This window comes from Caloenas nicobarica, chromosome 2 (assembly GCF_036013445.1).
Source record: "Caloenas nicobarica isolate bCalNic1 chromosome 2, bCalNic1.hap1, whole genome shotgun sequence".
Taxonomy (NCBI): domain Eukaryota; kingdom Metazoa; phylum Chordata; class Aves; order Columbiformes; family Columbidae; genus Caloenas; species Caloenas nicobarica.
Genome location: NC_088246.1, coordinates 50,816,281 through 50,840,388, shown reverse-complemented (window position 1 = coordinate 50,840,388; position 24,108 = coordinate 50,816,281). Strand labels below are relative to the sequence as shown.

Here is a 24,108-nt window from a genome sequence, read left to right as displayed (position 1 = left end):
TACTTGAGAGGAGACAGTTTCACAGGAGCTTCTTCCTTCATTTTCGATTTTACAGCTCTTTCAAAGCAAGACTAGTTGGTTTATAAAATGTTCAGCTGAAATCCTTAAGTCGACTGCTGCATCGCGTCTAGATCCTCTGGCATGTAGCATCCTTAATGGAGTTGTTGGGGTTTTCAGAGGTTTCTAGGCAGAAAATACATGATTTAGGACTGGAATTTACTGACACCGAATATCCCAAGCCACACTGTCTCTATGAACGAATGCAAACTTTTTCTTTTATTTTCTTCCCTTGCAGAAGAGCTTCATGGGGTTCTCAAGTGTATGTGCATTTCCTCTTCTGGCTAACCTGTGTGAGAAGATTAAATAGTATGTATAAAGTTTTCAGCCCTTAACCAGAAAGAGAATATGGTACATTTGTTTCTTTCAAAAATCATCCTCAGTTAACAAATCTTCCTGTACTTCTGTTGATTCCTTCATAAAACCACTGTGCAGGTGGCATAGAGGGAGGTTGCACAGACTTCAGGTAAGATTCCTCAGAGAGATCCTTGTGCTGTTTCAATACTTAAAATATTTGCATAATTTTAGCAGGTCCCAGAAGTCAAATATACAACATACTCAAAGATGTGATACTTCCAAGAGGGAGTAGATTTTTTCCTGACATTTCCTGATCCCAGGATACTTCTACTACATTTGTTCACACAGTTGTGGTGCCCACGGCTCAAGTGCAGGAAGGACACCAATACCTATATAACTCTGTGAGGAACATGAATTAAGTGGCAGTTGCAAAGTACAGGAGAATCTCAAGGTATGAAGAAAGCTGGGTGGATGGTGGGCAGGAAAAACAACTTACGCCAGTGCTGACTTTGAGCCAGTTTCTGAGAAAGGCCGAGGACATCAGCTGGGCTATTACTCTTAAAGCATATTTGACAACACGCTCCCATGAGTTGGAGTAGGAGTCAAGAAAATCTAAGAATAAATCAGTATTATTAGCAGAATATTTTTACTAATTTGACTGCCAAGACTAACTCGATCACCGATTTCTGCTCATTTAATTGAAACTGCAAATATCAGGAGTTTATTTGGAATGGATTGATTTAACATGAAACACCTTGTAACTGCCTTCGAAATGTAAGTCAGGACAAATAATCTGAGTTTGGGCCCTGTGAGTTCAGGTAGTAGAAGCAGGAATCAAATTGTGTATCATATGTTGCATTGAATATGTTCAACTCTTCTGACTTCTTTCTCTCATGCACTCTCTCACTTTTCTTGGTTTCTTCTTTCTGTAGTTACAAAAACCTATGTTTGGCAGCTGGACTTTTTGGACTTTTTTATCTCGTCTGGATCTGTACCAGTTCCTTGTAACTAAACCTTGCTGCAGAGAAGAAGTAGCCCAAACAAACATGTGGAAATTATTGATTACAGACAGAATAAGGGTTACAAGCCCCATCAAGAGTGCATGTCACCTGTCTTCTCTGTATTTTCTCTTACACTTATGCTCATGCAGTCTGAGGAATCCACCTTCTTTGCACCTATTTGCTCTCTGAGCCAGGTTCAACATTTCTTATGAGTTTAAGAAGCTGGAAAGAAAACTTTCCAAGGAAAGAATGATGAGCATATCATTTAAAGAGTGCTGCCTGCTGGGCCAAATATGAAAGGCTGCTCAATGTAGGTGAGCCAAGCTGTGTCCCGTAGCCAGAGAGAGGTGCCACGCTTGGGTAGCACCTTGTGAAAACTAGGACGTGTCCAAGTCTAAAAGGAAGGGGCACAGAGCTGACACCATCATTTTAACACCCGCTTCAGGCACTGCTAAAACCTAGAGGGTTGCTGGAAACAAAAGTCACAATGGGAAAAAAGGGAAAAAAAAGGTGTCATTTTCAAAGGTTAATGTAATAAGCATTGTGGGGGACCGCTGAGGGCTCAAGTCTCCATTGCTCAGATCAGGGTAAAATACTTTTCTCAAATATGTTTCAGCATGACCAGAAGTTTGTGGGACTAAATACAGAAATTGCAAGATGAGACCCTGATCCTCAGTTAAAGCATAAAGCCACCTATGAATTCAGTGTGTATGGTCCTATTAAATTCACTTTTACTCCATAAAATCAGCTATTTTTGTGTAAACTGCAAGTCTTCTAGACAGTGGTCTAAAGACTTGAGAGATGAATATGAGAAAGGGTGTTTTAGAGACTGAAGGTTTGACGTTGCAGCCATACATGAATCCATCAGCCTCACCTCCCAAGCTCAGTCAGCAGATATTGAAAGAAATCAGAATTTCCTCCTTTGGACAGAATCACTTTACTGAAGCACAAACCTGGAGCTAAAACTGAATATGGATCTGCAAATGACATGCCAGCTATTATCTATTCTGTACCCTTTACTGTGTTTTTTTTCTTTCCAAATAGGTTCCCTTCCATATGCTAACACTGCATTTGTTGTTTTTGTTTTTTACAGTGTCATAAGAAATAAACTGCCTTTTGAAGATTTTGATGGGGATAAATTTAGCACTTTCCCAGTAAGCAAAGCCTTTCTTCTGGTACAGTAATCCCTTGATAATGACAATGTCTCTGGTATTCCTCCTACTTTCTACAAAGCCTTATTCATTCATGTGAAAATAGGTATAGGAGTGAAGTGAATGGAGGGGGTTTTGCTATAAAAAGTGTTTTATTCTAGATGAAAAAACAATCACCCATTTATGCCACCTGGGAGATGCACACATAAAGCTGTGCTCCCTGCAGAAGCAAATTGCTCTGCTGCTGAGTAGTCTGTTTACTGAATTAATAAGAGGTGAAATAAAGTTATATATAAAAAAATTAAATTGCCATCTTGTTTTATTTCTGCACCAAAGTGTGCAAAGTGTCATTTATTAAAGTCTAGCAAAGAGACTCTGGAATATAACCCATTTACTGAGCTTTATTCCTATACCTTGAGTTAGATTCTCATTTTAGATATTGTAAATTAAAAGTGCAAGAGTAACAATGAACATCTGATCTATGTGCTTCTCCTGGCTTTCAGACATTGAGGGGCTATCACTGGCGAGGCAGAGACTGCGACGACAAAAATGCCACTGTGTACCCTGGCAGACGGTAAATCTTTTAATTATTTCAAAAGTTTCCTGGTAATTGTGGCTCTTTGAAGAACATGCTCCTTATTTGATTTTGGCCTTAAGAGAGCATGACACTGCTTGTTGCTTAATGTCACTGTGATGGAGATGAGAGGGGATGATCGAGACCAGGGATGGGGCACATTAACGTGAGGAGTGGTCCACAGGTTTCTTTCCTTTCTCTGAAGCATCTGCAGCCAAAATGGGTCAGACAGACCAAAGCTGGGGAGGGAAACCAAGCTGCTGAGGCTTACAAGCCCTATGACGCTTGAGGTAATGTGGGCCGTGCCTACTTCAGGGAGCAGCAGGGCGGGAGGGTGAAAAAGTGGTGCTCATGGCTGGCTGCTGAGCTCCAGCGTCCCATCCTCATGTTATGACGGTGGATAGTAGAGCTAAATATGTATCCTTCTAAGTGAACATCTTCTGGGTGTATATCTCCCAGCTGCCTGAGCATGGACTTCCATGCACACCTGAAATGGAAAACAAGGTCCCCTGTTCTTGCTATTTTATCCTGTGCTCAAAATACTCTTTCAAAAATAGAGCTCTCCTCTACATTGGGTCTGTTAGGAAATTATTGACCAGGATTGTTTTTAAAGCCTGGGCATTAACTGGCTTGTGACTAGATAAGCTGAGTTTAAGGGTGTGGGCTTGGAAGAATTATATACCATCAGCCTGGGTAGCACACCTGCACTAGCAGAAATAGGCTTACGGAATCCATGTGTAATGCCAGACTGAATAGATGGAGTTTCCCTGTAAAAGAGGCCTGAGCTAATTAAACTGTGTTATGGGCCAGAGCAAATCCTCATTACCCTGCACTGAATTTAGAGTGACGGTCTTGGTGGATTTCAGTGAACACTTAAAAGCAAGGAAAAGGGCAGGGAAAAGGGGTCCGTCTTCTGCAAAAATCATCCCATTAACTTTGCCTAAGTGAATACGCAGACTAAAAGGATAAGTTTCACTCAGTGACTTCCAGTACTAACTTTAAATTAATACTGCATTTTGCTAGGAAAAAAATACCCTTCTGTGCAGAAAGGGATTTCTAATAATTTTATATTCTTAGTGAAAAATGAGAGAAAGGATCTTGTTTCCTCAAAACCCCCTTTTGCTTTATTTTCTGTAACACTATATATCCTTTTGTAACTCTTTTTTAGTCCTGATAACTGGGATGCGAAAAGTGACTCTAACTGCAATGGCATATGGGTAAGTAAATGAAGTTACATCTTATACTTCCTTCTTGATGGCTTCTTCTCTTTTTTCCTCCTTTTAAATTAGTCTGCAAATGTTTCATTTTTATTTATTCTGGTTTATTCACTGATTTAGATTATGCCTCTTTATTTACTGCCTTTGATATTCCAAGTAATAAAACTGTATCTATTAAAAACTAAGGAAGCATAGGGGAAGTGGTTATGAGCAAAGTTTGTTTATTGATGCTTATGATTATTTAAATTACAGCTATTATAATTAATTTAAATATACATATACTTATTAAAATAATGTAATGGAAAACATCATTATCATGATGCAGTGCTTCCTGCAGGCTAACATTCAAGAAGAACCGAATTCTCAGCCTCTGTTTTGCAGTGCCATTTTTCAAGGACTAGATAGATTCTATCATCTGTCCCTTCTCTCTTCCAACAGGGCGTGGATCCAAAAGACGGAATTCCCTACGAGGAGAAATTCTGCAAAGGTAAATCTTTACAGTCATTACAAGAAACCATGTGTCTTTTGCATTAGTTTCATAAATTTTTCAATATTTTCACAGTCATTGCTAATGTAGGGGAAAGACAATGGGTTTTACATCTTCAAGAGAAAGGCAAAATGGCGATTTTTTTTTTTTTTAATCTTGAGGATGGGCAAAGATTAAATGTGAAAAGCAGAGGCTGCTGGTAATTTCCTGTTAAAAGCCAGCTCAGTTATTAAGTTGAAATACATAGACAAGGGACAGCATCAAACAGAGATGTCACCCATGCGCCTTCTGTGGTGCCTGAAGCCTAACCAGAGGGTCCAGGAGAGCAGTTTAATCACCGTGTGTGTCCTGTTTGACCCGTTGCTGTAAACACCAGCAATTGTGCCAGCAGTGATGCTGATGCTTTTCCAGAGAAGGCCTTAGAGAGGTGGAGTGACGCTGTCAGCCAGTCTCGCTGACAGCAATGTGGGTGCCTGTACATACAGGTATGCACAAATAACACCCCTACTAAACAGCCGTGGCTACAGCTGCTGGCCATCTTGCTTTATATCTAAATCAGCATCCGGGGGGGTGAACCGTTGCCTGGCAAGACTTTTCAACATTTTTAGATGAAAGGCAATCTACAAGTGCTAAGTAACATTAATTATAAACCAGCCAGATTGTTCCAGCAGAAATACTCATATGAGCAGCACATCCACCACCCCGTTCTGTTATTATAATAAGGAGCTTTAAGCAGTTTCCTGAGTAGTCTGATTTCTCTATATGTTTAAGTACTTTATAATGCTTATTCTATGGGTAGTTAAGATAAATTTTAGCCGCACATCCTTGAATGCAACCAGGATTTTTTCTGATTAGCAAGACCTCTCCCTGTTTTTCATGCCCAGTCCCCGGTGGTTTCTCTAGGGTTGCTGGCACATGCCTGTCAGTCAGCTTTTGCTGCAGATGGAGCAAATAATCCCATTGCAGGGTCTGAACACTTCAGTCAGGTGGAGGGTGGCATAGCCTCTGTCAGCTGCCATTGCTATAAGGGTTGTTTTCCATCCTCTGTTTCTGTTTGCTCTCTCTGCATGTGTGACTAATAAAATGCATTAATTAGGTGCGGACTCGCAAGGGGTCGTGCTGTTGGGCGACTCAGCTGGTGCTCACTTCCACATCCCTCCCGAGTGGATGACCGTCACGCAGATGTCAGCGGTGAGGAATCGTGTTCGGGTTGCCGAAACCTCTCCGTCGCGGGTTGTTGTTTGCTTTCTCCCCTGTGCCGTAGGTTGCCAAGGGGGAACAAGTGCGAAATGTCTCGTTGCACTGGAATTTGTAGTCATGGTCTCATGCGAGTCAGTGCCCTACTGTGGCTGCTCTTCTGATGACAAAAAAAGCACAGCCCTGCGCTACCACCGCTCCCCCAACATCTGTGCAATTGGGTCAGGGAAGAGTTTGGCTTCGGTGGCGCGGTGTTGTGCCAGAGACACAAACCAGGACATCTGGCCTTCCACGCACATGCCTGCAGCTCAAGGCAACCCGTGCTGTCTGTGGGATCAGTCCTGCCATTAGCGGGCTTATTGGTATGGCTCCTCGCTGTGACAGTGCTGCAGAAGCGAACCTGCTGACAGTCCGGGAACTTCTGGTTTAGGCATTTGACTTTGAAATGACACATCCTGGATTGTTTTCCCTCATCTGTGGCATATGCGAAATAGGTCTAGTAACTCCAGTGTTGAGGCTCTGAGGCTCATTCCACCAATACATCGGCAAGTGTTTAGGGGTCATCCAAGGGTTTATAATGGACTTGTCCAAAAGAGAAAAGTTTCAGTACTGACCATAAAATACCACCAACACATTGATGTCAGTCTCTGGGCAGTATCCCAGCATTTCCCATTTTCAAACAACAACAAAATGCGCCTGACTGTGAATTACGCTGAGCCTCAGCTGTTGCAGTTCACTGGCATGGAATGAAGTAACTGAGAAGAACAGATCATTCTAGCAAAGTGCAATTAGGGGGTGGAGATAAGCACATGGTTATGCTCCTGTCCTTTGCTGTTGTTTCCTATCCCGAGCTGGTGTCACTCTCTAGCCAGGGAGGACCGTGTGTTGTCCTTCTCTGCACAAGGGTCTGTTGCACAGGGCTGAGTGGATCGTCATTGCCCACTTTCCCTGGTGAAAACCTGCTACTCCTCCACTGGTCTCTGTGGAAGAAAGATATGGACATTTTCTGGAGAACAGTACTTATTCCAAAATGCAAGTAGTTACAGTGCTGTTGGAGGTCTGAGAGTTTTCATGCATTTTCCCACTTTTGCTCCCAGATCTCAACTGATTTAAATGTTGCAGATTAGCAGTTGTTTTCATTTGTTAAACGTTTATGAGCAACGATTAGACGAGTGACACTGATGACAGAGCTGATGATGAGCATAATAAATTAGCACTAATGATAATTGAGATTATCTTGTCTGATAAAGATGGTAATAATACTGATGGTGATGATGATTCCGGCACTAATGATGGTAGCAGAGCCGTGTAGGCAATAATAGTTTTAGACTATATCAGCATTTTATTATCACTGCCGTTAAGGGTTAGAAAGTATTTCTCTTGCTTGAATCTTGCTGGTCCACTAGCTGGATGGGTCGAGGGCTGGTAATGGCACGGAGAAGCAGAAACTTCAAGGTCAGGAGATGCAGTGCGGATTATAAAGTGAGTTTTGATGACAATTTGTTACTCTCTGATGGGTGCAGAGCAACTCACGTGGGAAGGGAACTGGTGCTCTCTGTGTAAGGCCCAACAAATAGATGCTCTCAGTGCCCAACTCCATGTGGCCAGCATGTGAGGAAGATCAAGAACTGATTGGAAAGGGAGAAGTGGGCTGCTTGTCTTTGCAGAAAAAGTGACTCCAGGTTAGAGCTAGTGGCCTATACTGGGGCAAGGAAGTTACAGCTACCTTGATTTTGAAGTTTTTGACCAACCTGGTACTGCTGAGTCCCAAGGTCTACCCTACGGAGCTCTAGCGGAGGTGCAGCAACACAGAGAAAATGATGTCGGAACCATCGCTGAGGACACCTGCCTGACTATTCCTGCAAAGACAGCCAGGAACATGGCTCTGTCCTTAACTTGCCATCGCTCCAGTAAACCCAATGCAATTACAGGAAGAGAAATATACAGCTGTAACAAGGGGATGAGTCAACTTTATTTTGGCTTTCTGCTTGTCGATAGGTTTTGGGTTCGCCAGGCTTTTCTTCTTTTAAAAGGTTCAGCAAGAATTGAGCTGAATGTTCATTCCTTTGGCCTGAAAATTCAGACACTAAAAATGAAGTGTAATGCAGTGGACATGCACTTGATGATGTTTATCAAAGCAGAAAAAATACTGGGGTGTGTTTTTTTTGAGGTGACAGTTTTCACGGAAAGCTAATGTTGAAAATACTGATGTGTCTAGTGATGGATATTATGCTCCTGCTGCTCTGTCCATCTGCTTGCAATTGACTTCCAAATAGCTACTAAATGCAGCATTTTTCTGTTATATGTCTGGGATAGAAGCTTGCTTTTAAATCTCATTTTAGAGACTATTTTATCCGGAGATAAAAGCACTGTATTTATAAATGTGCTGGAAATTATACCCTTTCTAGGAAGATGCATTTTAAAACTCTTGGATCTCTATTTCATGCTGAATAAAGAGAAAAATAAATCCCATGTCTGTCTATTATCCAGCAAACATCTACTTGTGCACAAACTCAAGAGGTTCTCAGTTTTCATTAAAGTAACTGTTTTATACTGTGTATTTCCTGTTAAAAGAACCCAACATCTCTTTAAATGCGGATTCAGGATATCCCAAACACTTACCCCACTGACTTTTTTTTTTGCACCACTAGAAAAAACAGGAGTTTGACCTGTGATAATCTTATTAAAAACAATCACTAGCTTCCCTCTAAACCCAGTTAATTGCAGGCAATCTTATCCCAGCTGATATTGTGATGACTAAGACTCTACCTTTTAGGGGAAATAACAAATTTGCTAATTTCAAACCTATGTCCCATGCAACTTTACAGAGTAGAAATGCCATACATACTTTTTAAAAAAATAGTCTGTGCTTTCCTCAAGAGCTCCAAGGCTTGCTTATTTGTATACTTAGAATAAGAAAGTCATCTGCTATACTTAATGCCGTCATGAGGATTTGAACATCATTAAAGTCTGTATGAAAACAAATATTCAATTCCCCTTCAAATTAAGGAACACTTCAGTGTTTCCAGGATTTTTACAAGTGCAATTTCTAAAGACCAGTATCACTGTTAGGTTTCCAATGCCATTTTGTGTCCTGATTTTGAAAATCTCCTGCCATAGCAGCCCTGAACCTTGTTCCATTTAAGCTAATTTGGTCCAGAGCATCTCGGGGTGTGTATGCATTTAGCATCAGCCATGGCTTTGGCTACCCAGTGCAAGAGAAGCAGGAGGATTCAGAGATATGTATTTCAAGGTAGGACACATCTAGGAGATGAGGACATTCCTTTGAAATGAGACCCATCTAGAGCATTTGAGGCTAAAACATGGCATTTGAAGCTAGGCTGGAATAACTTTCTAATCATTCTCTGCTAAAATCTGGCAGATAGGCTGAAACATGGTTTCTCAGCCAGAATAATCTAGGAAGTGGTATTTAAACAAGGCTGTGCTCAGAAGAGTTTTAAGCTAAAAGCCAACATAGATCCACCTCTAGAGTGGGACAGATTTGCCTCTGAGATTAAGCAAAACGCAGTCTGTTAGACCATGATTTCCAAACTACATCACTGCAGAGCTCGAGGTCTAGAAATTTCCAATAACTACTCATCTTCAACCTTCAGTCCTGAAATATTTTCCAAAGTCTGGCTTTAAGTGCTTTGCTGGAACAGTGTCAATGTTAACGTATATAAAGTTTTCAAATGCAACTGTAATTTTGGGCTCAAATGTTCCTTTCCAAATCAATTTGCAAGTCAATTAGGTTCTATCTAATTCATATTTAAGCTAAGTTTTCAGGGGAAAAAAAAATGCAGTTAAAAATTATTGGGACTTGTCCAATGAAAATATTGTTTTAGAGTGCCAGTGGGAAATAATGAGAGGATTGGTCATAGAAGGATTTGTTTTAAAAATATTTAATCATTTTTGGGCTCTTTTTATACTCTTACATGCTGTGACTTATGAGAGATCATATCTATAGTTCGTTCTATGCTAAGTGACTATTTCAATATTTCTGTCACTTTTAATGCAAAGCTACAAGGCGGCAAATATTGCAAACGGCTAAGCCATTCTGTACCCCTCCACTTCTGCTCACAGTTATGCTCTTAGAATAAGTGCCTCTTTGCACACAAAACTATCAGATTTGAAGAAGGCAAATTTGGAAGTTCCCTACAGTCTTAAAAATTAAAAAAAAAGAAAAAGTATGTATATGGATACAGATACACAGAAGGACACACACATGTATTTTATATATACACACATATATATATATATATGAGAGAGAACCAACTGAAAGATAATTAAACCAGGCCCATTTTCACCCTGGTAACTAATGCAAATCTACTGTAAGTAGGTCAAATATGCTGTTATATGCTTTAAGCTGGCATCTGTTCTGCATTAGGCTGCTCAGAGCTTGGCTTCAGGATTTCTCCTGCCCCACACAACCCCCCTTTTCTTGCGTCTCCTCGCCTTTCCCTGCATCTCCCCCATCCTCTTACAGACAAAACCTATAGTCATATACTCAAGCAGAGCTCCCATTCACCTAAACAATAATTTTGTGGGAGTGAGGACTTGGTGGGGACCACAAGCATTAGCTTTTCTGTGGCTCCTCAGTTACCTCTGACCCTCCTGGAGAAAGAATTACTCGCCTGCTTGCTGTTTATAGCAGTGAGCATTTAAGGTAACCCCACAATTGCAACAAAAGAAAATGAAGCTAATAAATTACATGGATTAAACTAGCCTGTAAGTTCTCTGATTTTATGTTTTGACCTTCTTTTGGTTATTACCTTTTTCATCAACAGTTTTTCAGTATGAGCACACTGGATTTATGCATTTGTCTTTGCGAGCGTACCCCAGACTAAGAGAAGCTGAAAATTTACTCCATGTTCTCGTCCTTCTGAGGTGGCGCGATTTCTTGAGGCCATTTTTCTCACCTTTCATGATTTTTGACACGTTCACAAATCAAAGTGGAAACGAACAGGGCACTGTGTTTTGAATGTGCAACATGGTTTGCATCTGCGTAGAGACAGTCACTTAAAAAAAAAAATCATTAGGGACTAATATTAGCAAAAAACATAGAAGGGTAAAGGTTGCATCTGTTTGCATGGGAAGGTTATGGCAGAGCATGTATTTTTCCTCCCTGGTCCCTTCCATGCTTAGGGGCGTTTCTGACTCTGTTTATTCAGCGACAACCCAGAAATTTGCAGTGAGGACCAACTAGAGTTTTTTAAGGGGTCAGATGCCTGCAGTTCATTCTGCTGGAGAGGGCAAGAGAGCTTTGAGTGAATTTGATGTTGTCCCTCTGCCATATATGCATCTCCCCTTGTGCCCAAGGAGACCCACCTTTGCACAGGACAGATGCTGCAGCAAACATCTGCCACCTTGGTGGTCTGGACCTGCAGTACGTGCTCCACCTCAGGAGGAGTTTTGGGCTCTTTCAGAATTTAGCAGCGCCAGGAGATGCAGTTCAGATTTCTCTTCTGCTTTTCCTTCCTCTGTCTCTTGGTAGGTCCATCATACAATAGTCAGCTTTTTAAGTATATGCATAAATAATTAGTGCTACAGCTATAATTACAGTTGCTTCTGCCCAGCCAATGCTCCAGCTAAGAAGTTCTTCAAGTTTGCTGAAAGGATTTTTTTGTCTGTGAGATTGAAACTGTGTTGATTCTGAAATTTCTCTTTTCAGAAATCATTTACTAACCTCCCAATGGCTTTCACTGACGAGTTTGACTGGCCCCAGTTCTCAGAGATCACTGGGTTTCTGAACTCCACCATCGGGTAAGACAACAGGCGGGGTGACCAAGTCATAGCAAGTCTGAAGGTCCCTCAGAGCACAGCAACTAAAAAAAAAACACAGTGCTTGAAAGATAAAAATGCTAGTCAGCTCTGCTTCTGCTCTTTTTAAAATCAAGATCAACATGGGATCTAGGGATTTAAAGAAATATTTTAAATATATAGACAATGCACAATAGTCTGGCCCAGTCAGTCTTCCTGAAATTCAGAGTGGTTTTTAGAGCTGGTCAAACTGTAATTTAGAAGGAGAAAAAACTGAAGAAATAAAAACCAGTCTTGCTTTTCTCCAAAGTTCTGGGTCAGGGGGAAGGGGAGCATTGCTGAAACTAACAAAAAAATCAGTATTTTCCTTTTTTTTTTCCTACTGTTTCTTTTTTGCTGCTGAAACAACGGAACAAATTGTAACCCCAGGTTATTTCATGGTGTTCCCTTTTTTTGGGGGCAATCTTGCTTCTCCTTTTTTTTTTTTTTCCCACATTTGGAGGGAAGTAGCAAAAGATTAATTTGGAAGTGCCTGTGACCTAATTTGCTGTGTTACATTGCTCATGCGGATGGGGAAGGATGCAGGGATAGATGGAAAAAAAACAAGTCTCTGCCAAAAGGGAAGGAAAATAAGCCCAAACACAAGGAAAGCACCTTGAAATGCTTGCAGTTTTAACTGTGAAGTTAAAAAAAATATTCATAATTTTGTTAATCATCTTTCTGGCCAGCATTAAGAGGCCCTTGACCCCTGCCAGATCAGAAGGATACAATAATCAACAGTGCCTGTCTGGCCTGAGTTTCAGATAATTATATTTTATATGTCTAAGATAGGTCATGAATATCGTGAAATGCCAAACTAAGCATGAGTCAAGCCTAAAGAGGCTCGCTACCAACAGAATTTAAAAGTTGGCAGAATATATTCTCTTCCAGGAAAAAAATCTGTTGCACCATACACTTGTACTTTTTGCTTCCTTTTTTCTCCCTGTGCAAAAACCAGGTTCCCAGCCTCAGCTGCAGTCACACAGTCTATGCTTTAAGAAGGTACACCACTTGACAAGCCAGCAGAGAATATCTATGCAGCCTCCTCTTTTGGAGTCAGCAGCAAAACCGACCTTTAAAAAGCTATTACGATGTCCAGCTACTCAATACACAGTACTTAACTGAAGTTCACAAGTGATCAGAGCTTGGTATTGACCCTAAAGTTATCAGTGATAGGCCTTGGTTCAATGTTTAGTTTTAATCTCTTTTCTAATCTTTTAAACTTTTCCACATCTGGGAGAAAAGAAAAAAAAAAAAAAAAAAGGACTGTTTGGGACTTCAAGGCACTTCAAAATCCCACATCTCAAGGACTAAGTGTGGTGCAGACTGGTCTTGCAATGTGCAGTGGGAGGCTCCCGTTTACTCCAAGACTGCAGAAATAGAGACACAAATTGATGTGGTCCATGCCCATCTTTCCCACGCCCTGATGGGTGAATGAGGACACCACTTTTTAATTAATATCCTCTGACCTGGAACATCTGTTTGCTTCTCCTCATCTGCCCACCTGCTATGCTGAACACCGAAGAGCTCGACCATTTCTTGTGTAGCCCGTTGCATGGTGACTGGTTGATGTTCTCCTGCATTTCTATCTAGGTAGTTACTTTTTATTGCTGGTTTCAAAACTTGTCATTGTCTTCTGTTTCTCTGCATTCATCCAGTTTTGCTGTTCTAAGGCATGGCATTCAAGTTATCTGATTGCTTCGATGTCTATGTTCAAACACAAAATCAGCAGCCTGGATCAAGATGACCATGTACTCATGGCTGGGAGCATGGTCTTTTCATCAGCTTCCTTTTCATTTGCATTTTCATTTTTCTCAACAGTGCAAACTAAAGGAGAGAACTAATTACAATTAAGCATAACCTGTTTTCAGATCAATCCTTCCAAAATATATGGCATTGAGAAATGAATGCCTTGCCAATGTATCTTCTCTCAAATTTACTGTTCCATAACAACCAATTGAAAAGTCAATTAGTGAGCAATCAACAGGATTGTTTTGATAAATGATGTATAACAAAAAGGTTTTTAGACACCTTATCTGAAAGACCAACATAAAAGCACCCTGGATGGAACAATTTCAAAGAAACTCTCCATGAGTTTATAGTTTCTGAGAGGATGTCTTGGCTTCCCTTTTAGGCCAACCTGTTCGAGATGAAAAAGATTTATGACCACAAAAAAAGAGAGATGGTCAAATAGAAGTATACACATAACTGGGGCACAGAATTGTTCAGAGACTAAAATGCACTTCATTTTTAATATCATCTGTGTTTTCATCATGAGTTTAGCAGCTTGCATTTTCTCAATTTATTTTAGAGGCTGGACAGACTCTCTGTATCTACGTTTACGCAGGAGAAATCGCTGTAATCACAGAGACTTACAGAACATTTCCCAAAATGGTATGTTAAGTTTTTTCAATTTCTTTTTCTCAACCTTACTAGTCTGACACTTGATGCTGCATTAATGAACATCTTTCAGAAACAAAAAGAGAAACCCCTTTCTAATTGTGTGAGTTTCTCATGGAAAAATAGAGAACAGCACTTATTTAACTCGGTGTCTTTTCTTCTAGCTAGGAGTAGGGAGGTGTGTGGCTTGATCACTTCTATCTATGCACAAAGAATTTCCACTGGGCTAAAAACCAGTGTACCCCACTGTAACTCTATGGGGGGTTTTTTTGGCCATAGCCAAAAGGGGGGATTTAGAGGGATGTCACTAGTAGTGATGGAGCTGAAACTCTGCCCTCCATCTCCTCCAGAGGCTGTGGCATGGTCCTCTCTTGCCTGCCCCCCCCTGCTCTGCACTTCCATGGGGGATGCTGGGGTGGTCCTACACTGCACCCCACAGCAGCACAGGGGACTCACAGTGCTGCCACACCGGCCGGCAGAGTGGGCACAAAAGAGTCATCAGTCTCATAGCAAGGGTGTCCATGAGGTCCTGTGACATCCTGTGGAGCTGGAGACCAGCAAACAGAAGTCCTCTTGCAAAACTGGGGGAGGCCAGTGGTACAGGCATCTTGATGTGCTCTTAGAAAAGATTTTAAAAGAATAATCAAGGACACACAGGTAAACCAAAGCTGGGACAAAATTTAACACTTACATTTTAATTAATTAATTAATTTCATGAAACTGGCTTAACATCTCTCTATGAAATAACATCTTGAGTTGCCAAGGGTATATGCAGCAGACCTAATATACCTAGAATTAAATGTCTTGCATGGTACCTCACAGGAAATGCTTGTGCACGGTGAAGAAGAGGAAGATTAATACAAGATATAAGAGGTGGGTGGAGAACCACCTAAGCAGGGAAGAGCAGTGGGTTTGAGCAAAGGACCTGTGTTCCTCATGCTCTCTCCTGAGGCTAACAGTGCTTAACATTTGGCGTGCTCACCTGAGAGCAAAGACCAAGGTGCATGCCGGACAGCATCTGTAAATGATGCAAAATTCCAAAGTATTAACCATCCTGAATTGGGCCACTTTCTTACACGGGAATAATTTAGATGAGCTTGCAAACAGCAGTGACAGAAATTGCAGAAAATACAATTGTACAATACATGCATTTCGGAGCTAATGATGAAACTCTTGTCTGTACACTAGCGGCTCATCAGCCAGAGATAGTGGATGGAGAGAGGCATTGGGGTGCAAAGGGGAATTTCAAGGAACAGCTGGTAGTGCAGGATAAAGCTGGAAAGAGACCAAGGAGGTTGCAAAATGCATCATACACAGTATTTTCTCCAGAGACAGTGCTTCCTCGCATAAGCCACTGATAAGACCTCAGAATTTGGTCCCCTTTGCTTAGGGAGGACAGATTTAGGTGGGAATAGATGCAGAGAAGGGCTTTGGAGAAGATTAGGGCAATGGAGACTTCTGAAGGGATGTTAAGACACCTTGGCAATTGAGCAAAGCAAAAATTAAAAGGGATTACAAGAACATGGATTTAATTAATCATTAATCCTACCTCTATTTGGAGAGGAAATTTTTTTAAAAGGTTACTATCAAGGAGAGATAAACTAGAATAGCCCTCAAAATCAAGGAGTGGGGGCAAAACAGAAACCCTGAGTTGTTTCAAGACAGAGTTTGATTAAATTTGTCAAAGGGATTTTATGAAGAGATGACAGTAATCTCCCTTAGAAATTAAGGTCTATGATGTTAGCTTTTGTGTGTTGGATTAGGTGATGTCCCCAACAGCAGGTTTAAAAGATACTTGATTATTCTATGATTATCACATTGTGTTTCTATTGTATTTAATTAATTTTTATGCTTCAGAAAACTGGCTGTAGAAGCTTGGGAAAATTTATTCTCCTTGGGTAGATAATTTGGCTTCCCATAAGGGTGCTCTTCCTTTCCAACAGATGAGCCATGTTGACTGCGAGTGAGGAGCTCTGCTGCATCTAGTGATAATTAGAAACTTGTTAAATGCTCGGGATTTCCTGTGAGATTTAGGATCAGAAAGGGTCTGCCCCAGCCCCCCACCTCTGACAGACAGAGATCTTACCAGGCGGAAAAGGTTGCAGAGACAGGTAACATGAAGCAAGGATCACTTCCAGGCTCAGATGGGCATTTTTGCCGAAAGAATTGCCTTCTGGTGCCAGCACTGATGACATTGGCAATGCCTCTCATTTGCCTCCCTCCTTCCTGTGGCACACGTGGTGCTCCTGAAGGCTCCAGGTCTTCTGCACAAGTGTTTTACAATGTGTTGGGAGCTTCTTTCTCATCTGTAAGTCGCAGGGCACTAGGGCTGGTGGCTCCCATTGTTGCAGTCCCCTAGATGTGCTTTCTGGTGAGAGAATTTTTAAAAAGGCCAAAATAGATGGTCAATGGATTACCAAGTGTCAGTGGTTCTTCTCATTTATCTCCAGTTCATCTCAGTACCCAATACCCTATTACCATGTTCTACTCTCTTTGAGTTAATGGGGGTTGTACTTCCTGCTCTTCCTTTTTTCCCAATTCCATCGTAGAGTTTTCTTTTTTTTTTTTTTTAAAGTCTCTCACTGTGTTCACAATTCCTTTTTCTCTCCACTTCACATATCTCCTTTCCACTTACCCTACAGACACCTGCAGGATACCTGCAGGATAAAAGGAGGTGAACCTATGTCAGGAAAAAAAGACTCTGAAGAAAGTTGAGAAGGGAATTTAAAAAGGGGGAAATTACAAGTGACAGAAGAATCCCAGAATATCTTCCCTCAGTATCTTCTCTTAATCATTGCACCGACACTGCATTGTAAAGGTTTGCTTTTCTTGCCTCATTTGGCATAGTATTTTCCCTGAATGGGAGAATTTGAATGGCTGCTCTCAATGTCAGTAAAGCAAAAATCTGGCCACCAACCTGACCTTAGCCCCACCTGGAACAACTTAACCTTCCTCTGAAAATTATGTTTCACAGCCCCACATATGGGCAGTGAGAGGATGAGACAGAGATATGTTTCTGCTGAGGGAGGCATGCAGCCAAAAGCCAGAGCCCAGGGATGGCAAGCCAAGCTGGGGACCAAGAGCAGTGGTCATCTCCAGCCCCTCAACGGAAACACCAGCGCTGTGTCAGAGCTCAGCATGGAGGGACTTTCTCCCATTGCCATTCCCAGGACATGCATCTTAAGCCTGGAGGAAGGCTGCCTCAACATCCATGCTAGCGGGATTTCTGCCTTTCCTTTCTTAAAAAATCCCATTATCCCCTGGACATGGTGGACCCTTCCCTCCTCTGCAGCCTGCTGAGGGGTAGGGTGTTCAGCCAGGGACAGGGATGGTGCTCCTCAGCTCTCTGTTTATATTGCCCGTGGTCTGTGTATTTATTCACATCAGAATTGCTGATGTTCATTTTGGGAGACCAGCTTTGCTCACCGAACACCCCACAAGACATTTGGTATGTGAGGTGTAGGTTAATAATCTAAAGCAAATCTGTTCTATGCCACCGTTACTGCTTTCAGCTTGTGGCTGCACAACAGGCAGCTCATAGTCCTAACTAATGTTTTCCATCTAAGTGGCTTGCTGAACAGTTTTCTACAGATAATTTTTACTGGTTCGTTGTTTCCAATATGGTTTTGGTGTCTGGCCTTCCAGCAGCTTCACACAGGTTTGTAGGCCATGTGCTATTTCTGGGTTCTGACTGGGTGAGCGGGATCCTCAGGTATGAGGGCCAGGAACGAAGGCTCAGGTGTGGAGTCACAAAGTTCTTCTAAATGTTCTCCAGCACTTGTTGAAGATCCCTTGTTTTGATAGAAGTATCCTGATAGTAAAATCAGTTGCTAAAATGTTCCAACCAATCATTAGATAAACATGGGGAAAGTGGAGACCCTCAAAATTTCTAAATAGTTACAGAACAATCTTGCGCTTGTCTTCTATGTTTTGCATTAGATACTTGGATAATGTATGCTATTTCAAAACACAGGTATTGTATATTCCTTTGCCGTTTGTAATCTGATCTGTCTCTTTGAGATTCTTGCCATTGACCAGAAAAATTAGGCCTTGTTAGCACACGCTGTGGCTCACTGAACCACCGAGCACCAGATATCTCACATTGGCTTCAAAGACATTTAAGAAGTAATAACTTTTTTTTCTCCCTCATATCTTGGAAATTCTATCCCACCTGAAGTTCATTTGGGGAAACCAGAGACACTTTCCTTTGCAGCGTTACGCTTCCAATTGCATTTACAGCGTAAAGGACCAAAGATTAGAGGGCCATCAGCTATTCTTGGCCACGCAGTACTTTTGTTGCTACCTGGACCCGGGCTCTTTCAGCGCACGTTAGTGCTGCTCCTTGTCAGCCACATAAGGTCCGAGAGCAAGAAGATCAAGAAGTGCATCTCAAGTATTGCAAAGTTTATGAAACTTGGGGTTGCTCACGAGCAGAAGCAAACCCAACCCTGACTCCTCGAACTAAAACTAAAAAACTCTACCATTCTGAAAATGTTTGGCAAGCAACAGAGAGGGGGGCAGGAGAGATCCAGGAACAGCTGCCAGGACATCCAGCAGCTTGAGGGTAGCAGTTCAGCCTCATGTCTTTTTCTCTCTTGAATGTTTTCATCACAGATTGCATCCTGTATCACAAAAACTTCCTTGAAGACTTAATTTACCCATGAAAACAGTTCTCTAAAAACTCACTTCATTTTCTTGATGTTTTTACTTGATTTGTAACTGTGCTAATGCTTTCCACAGAGCTGCTTATAACTGCCTACGCTGGTTGGGGTAATACATAACCAAGAACAGCTTCCTACTTTTTTGTAAATATGTTTTTAATTTTTAGAGATCCCAGCAGTTTATTTTTGCTGGAACTGCAGCCCCAGTCCAGGGAGCCATGCAGCAGAATGGCTTAACAGAGGGGTGTTGAACTCTAGCTGAAAGAAGGCTATTAAACAGAAAAAAAAAAAAATCTACTGGTGGTAGTTATGTTCCAAGCTGTATTTTCTAAGGATTTTGTGGGGCTCTTATTTTACTGAAGAGAGCTTCTCAACAGAAGGGCTGGATTTTGAATGGACCAGCAACCCTCAGGAGAGAAGCAGCAGACAGATATATTCACTTTTAGCCTGGAAGAACTGGATTATTTAAAACATAAAGGATTCCTTGATATATGTGGTTGACATCACTGTAAGTGATGATAACAAAGGGACCACTATTAAAATGCAAAGTGTATTATTGCTACCTCAGGGGTTTATCTCTTAGATCTTTCCCTTATACCAATTCAGCAGGGATTTAATGATGTTCTGTCCATAAGTTTCCCCCCAAGAGCTGCTGGGAGGACAGGATTTGCTCCTCAAAGCAAGCTTCAGAGGAACAATGCAGAAAAGAGGAGACCAGGGAAGAGCTGAGCGAAGAATAGAGGAAATATAATACAAGAGGAGAAGGAGCGAGAAAAGAGTAGAGTGAAAATACTGCAAAATAAAAGCCATTACAACCTGTAGGGCCCGCTTCTCTGAAGTTTATATTTCTGTACATTGCTGTGAGGTGTGCTTCTTGCAATCACAGTCCTGGTCTGATCTTGAACAAAGCATAAAGCCCTTTTTGTCTCTTTGTTTGCTATCGTTCTTGCATCACAGGTGATGGACTTTGATTTGTGTGCTGTGGCTAACTAGGATGTATATGCATAACCTTTAAAGACCTGCTAGTAAGTTTTATGCATAAAGGCTTTCCTGATTGGGAATGCTTTTCTCATTCAAGACAGAAATGAAAGATTGTCGACTCTCACGGATACTTAGGTGTAGCTAGCTCTTTTCCTGGAGGAGGAGAGTTTTGCATCCAGCCATTTGGGTGGATTACCATTGAAATGCAGAGCTTCTCTAGAGGGGTGCAGCTGGCCTAATGCTATTTTTCGTGAGACTGCCACTCGTGGGGAGAGCAATGCAGACACCCAAACGTTGGGATCTAGTGCTGTTTAAGATGCTTTACAGTACCTTTCCAACTGTCGGCTGCCTTTCCAGAAGTGCACAATCTCTCAGGCATCCTGCAGCCCTGCTGCAGGTGTCTTGGATACTCTGGGATGCCAAAAATGGCACTTGGTGCCTATGTTTAGGGCCTGAATCTGTCCCAACATGTTATAGCTGTGAGACACTTACTATCTCAGAAGAGTGAGAACAGTTCCCTTTGCAATTTATAGGGAAAGTTAAAAGTAGATCAACTGTTGACAAGTCAGGTTGGCTGGTTTACAAGAGACTACTATGTTCAACAGATGGGGAGAAGCTGCCAGATCTGGATTAAAGGCCAGATCCAAACAAGTATTTGATTTTCTGCAGCCTGAAGTGTAGGACTCAGGTAAGAGGCAGCAGGTCCCTGGATATAGCTGGATAGTGCCAGCACCCAAAAAGCTTGCAGAGAAGGCTTCTTCTTCCATTTTTATTTTTAACACTTCTACATTCTTGGAAACATGTAATGAAGTTGGGGTTTGCACTTTCGTTTGTCACTATAATGATGTTCTACTATTTCTCTAATTCCCACTACGTGTGATCAGGTGGTTCTTCAGGAAACCTCCTCTATTTAATAAAAAGGTGAGTGTTTAATGGGATTCCAATTAACTGATTGGGAGTACACAAGTGTTGCCGGAGTCTTGCTTCTGGGAAAGAAACAAGCAAAGTACTGTAAAGAATGCATTATGCACAAATGTCCCAAAAAGCACAGCTTCCCTTGGCCACTGTGCTCTGAAGTGCTGGCTATTTCTTCTCTGCTATAAACGTTCATCGACAGAAGAAAAACTGTTTTAAAGTGTAGATGTCACCATCTCCAGGGCCTTGATCTCAGCCCAGTTAAGCCAATGGAGCATTTTCAGTGATTTTAGGGAAGAGATTAAGCCTTTCCCTAAATCTGTGCTTTGTGTCCCCCTAACTGTGCTACTCCTGATGTGTAAAAATGTAGACAGACATGGGCAGGTCCACTGTGTTATCTCCATATGGACATGATTGAGTAGCTACTGGATAGTGAGCGGCAGCAACTCTCCTTTTAAGATGAATTTGGATGGGCTGTGGGGCAGCTGGGTTTGATTTAGTTTGCTTGATGCTGACATAGTTCACATCCTAAGGGATTTATTGTTCTCTCCTCCAAAAAAAGTAGTAATGAATCCATGCCTTCTAGCACTGAACTTTAAACCACATCCTGATTCGATCTTGAGCCCAGTCCTACACATAAACTTAGTTGTCAGCCAAACATAGTCCTCTTCTCCCATCTCTGATTAAAAACTTCCCATCTTGATTTGTGTCTTTGCCCCGGAATTAAACTACTTGATTTGGCTTCTGAATAGTACAAAGAAGATAGAAAGCCAGCAGGAAAAACATTGAAGATGACAAGGCCATGAGGGGCAAAATGGAGAAGTGAAAAACAAACAAACAAAATTTCAGAAATATAAAACTGTAGGGAAAAAAAATCTCCCAAATTTAGAAGCATAGTCATCTGAGCATTGGCCAAATCTAAATGAGCTAATTCCAAACGTGATCTCATGCAAGCATGGTGTGTGATTCAGACGCTGAGAATGTATTTCCCCATTAATATGGCTGTGTATTTATCTTTTAGCCTGGCCAGAAACCAGCTGTTGGACAATCCAGCCATAGTTATCTATGCTACAATTGGGAATGATGTCTGCAATGGGTAAGGTGTAAACCAAATTAACATTTAGAGTATCATAAATTTGACTTCTTTAGAGTATTGCTGGCTGCTTGGACATTTATGTCTCACTGCTTTGCGCTTCCCCGTGTTGGCATTTTTCTTTGCTATTGTTCTGTGCTTCATTCGTATTTTTCTGCTGAAAGTGTTGGTTGTTGCCTTACCTGTATTTGTCATAGTCATCTACCAGTCCTCATTTCTTTTACAATCTGGTGATAAAGTGACAAATGGCATGTCTGAGGAAGAATATTTCTAACTTAGTAGATGAAACAAAGTACAACAGCAACAGGAGGGTGGGGAAAAAAAAAAAAAAAGAGAGTTTAAAAGCATATATATCCGTCTTACCCAGTGTGTCACCTCCTGTCAGCAGGTAGAGCATGACTGGTTTACCTTTTCTGAAGAATGACAACGTAGTCCCCTGTTGAGGTCTATTTTCACCCTGCCTCTGCTGCACGCTGCCTGCAGTCTTTGCTGTGCTCTCCTGACGAGGTTTTTTTGTCTTTCTGGCTTTACTCGCGTCATAAGCTCAGCAGGAGAATGAACTGAAGCTTTCAAAACTAATAGTTCTGGCGTTATCCATTAACAATGCTCTCGGGGACGCCAAGAGGTCACTAGTTGGATGCTTCCCTTCCTCCCGGCAGTGGGAAGGCAGAAAACACCAGGCCAATGCACAGCACATACCTACCACAGTTTTGGTTTTGCAGGTGGTCCAAGTACTGTTGTTAGTTAACATTATTTTCACCATGATGAATCTTCAGGTTTTCTTTTAAGCGGAAGAAAGAAGTCTGACTGATGCGGAGACTTTCAAAACATTCATTTTACTGAATGACGCACGCTCGGCTAAGTCGCCTTCCGGAGCCTTTGAAAAGTCTCACCTGCAGGTTGCATAATAAAGTTGGAGCTATTACGCAGGTTTTCAGGCTTCGCAATTAAAATATCCTGGTTTTGGTACCCTAAAACTTTGCTGAACAGCAAGGGCTTGTGTTGAAACTTTGAACATCGGGTATTGAGCTCTAGGTGGGGACAGCCAAAGGCCAGGCAGGGCTTTCCCTGCCGCTGCAGCACCTGGGAGCCCTCAGACGGGCTAGAAGTGGGACCACAGGGGCCAGCTTGTAGGTCCTTCCCTGGTAGCAAGCAGAAATAACCTCCCATGACACCTTCACCCTTGGCATCTCCCTCTGGTGCTCGTGCTCTCCCTACGCCCCTGCCCAGAACTGCCAGATCTGCCCTCAGCACTGCCCTGCTGTTACGGGAAGGGCGCACAAATCCTCGAAAATAACGCCACCACCCTTCAGCTGAGTGGGAAGGAGCAGTCACAGACCTCCTGCTGCTTGCTGACAAGACTGTCCTGTGCCCTTGCTTGTTGAGAAGCTTATGGAGGTATCATTACAACCACCCCCAGGATGATGATGAGCCCCCCACCCCAAATAGCGCCTTCAATAAAGTCTGTGGCTCCTGCCACAGAGTCTTTTGAGGCGTCTTCTCCCAGGCTTGGCCCAGGCTCTGTTGTGTACATATTTCAGTTCTGCTGTTTCACTAGCTTTGCTAAAAGAACCTCTTTTTCCTTTGTTTTATTCCTCATTCTGCAGGTTATTCCTTTCACTTGCCCGATCTCTAATACTGCTTTCTATTCTTGCCTGAAGTAAAAAGAAATTTTCCACAAATTTAAACCATTTTGACCTCGCCTCACCCATTTGTATGTTCCAAAACAGTATTTATTACTTGAAACTCTGTTGTATTTTTATCCCAGCTTCCGTTACCTGGCAGAGAGACTTTCGTCTGCTCAAATTCTCTCTGCTCTCTGTTTTCTTCCAACACATTTACAGCATCAAAAGAGGCTATCAGGCTGTAGTGATCCCTGTGACTCCAGCAAGGAAAGATGCTGCAGCTTCTGTAGCAACATGCTGTTTCCATCGAGTGGGATGTACAGCAGAGAGAGATTTTTTCAGCGTCTGGTCACCGTGTGTAGCTGCCCCTGGCTCTGATGTACCCACAGAGGTTACGGAGGATGCAGAGCATCCGACAGGCTTGCCTTCAAACTTCGGGCTTGACAAATAAAAACCTCTTCAAGGACAGCTTTAAACTGCAGTAATAGAGCCTTTCTGGCCATGTCCTGTATTTTACCTTCAAAAGGTAAAATGTGCTGAGCACACTGGAGACACAACTCCTAGCCAAATCATTGTTAAAATGCCAGTATTTAATTCCATGCAAAGTGCGGGGCAATGAGTAATATGGATGTTTGTAGAGGAGAAAGATAATG

At 41.9% G+C, this 24,108-nt stretch overlaps 1 protein-coding gene across 5 annotated transcripts in view; it reads left to right on the top strand.

Annotated features, from left to right (window-relative positions):
- The window catches only part of AOAH (acyloxyacyl hydrolase), a 101,634-nt gene that overhangs the window by 54,183 nt on the left and 23,343 nt on the right, over positions 1-24,108 (top strand). For all 5 annotated transcript variants that reach the window (XM_065627377.1, XM_065627381.1, XM_065627379.1 and 2 more), the window contains 10 exons: positions 296-366; positions 2,449-2,509; positions 3,010-3,080; positions 4,249-4,297; positions 4,736-4,784; positions 5,881-5,975; positions 11,653-11,744; positions 14,092-14,174; positions 20,707-20,743; positions 21,759-21,833. In XM_065627377.1, the coding sequence (XP_065483449.1) occupies positions 296-366; positions 2,449-2,509; positions 3,010-3,080; positions 4,249-4,297; positions 4,736-4,784; positions 5,881-5,975; positions 11,653-11,744; positions 14,092-14,174; positions 20,707-20,743; positions 21,759-21,833 (683 nt within the window). The remainder of the gene's footprint in view (positions 1-295; positions 367-2,448; positions 2,510-3,009; positions 3,081-4,248; positions 4,298-4,735; positions 4,785-5,880; positions 5,976-11,652; positions 11,745-14,091; positions 14,175-20,706; positions 20,744-21,758; positions 21,834-24,108) is intronic.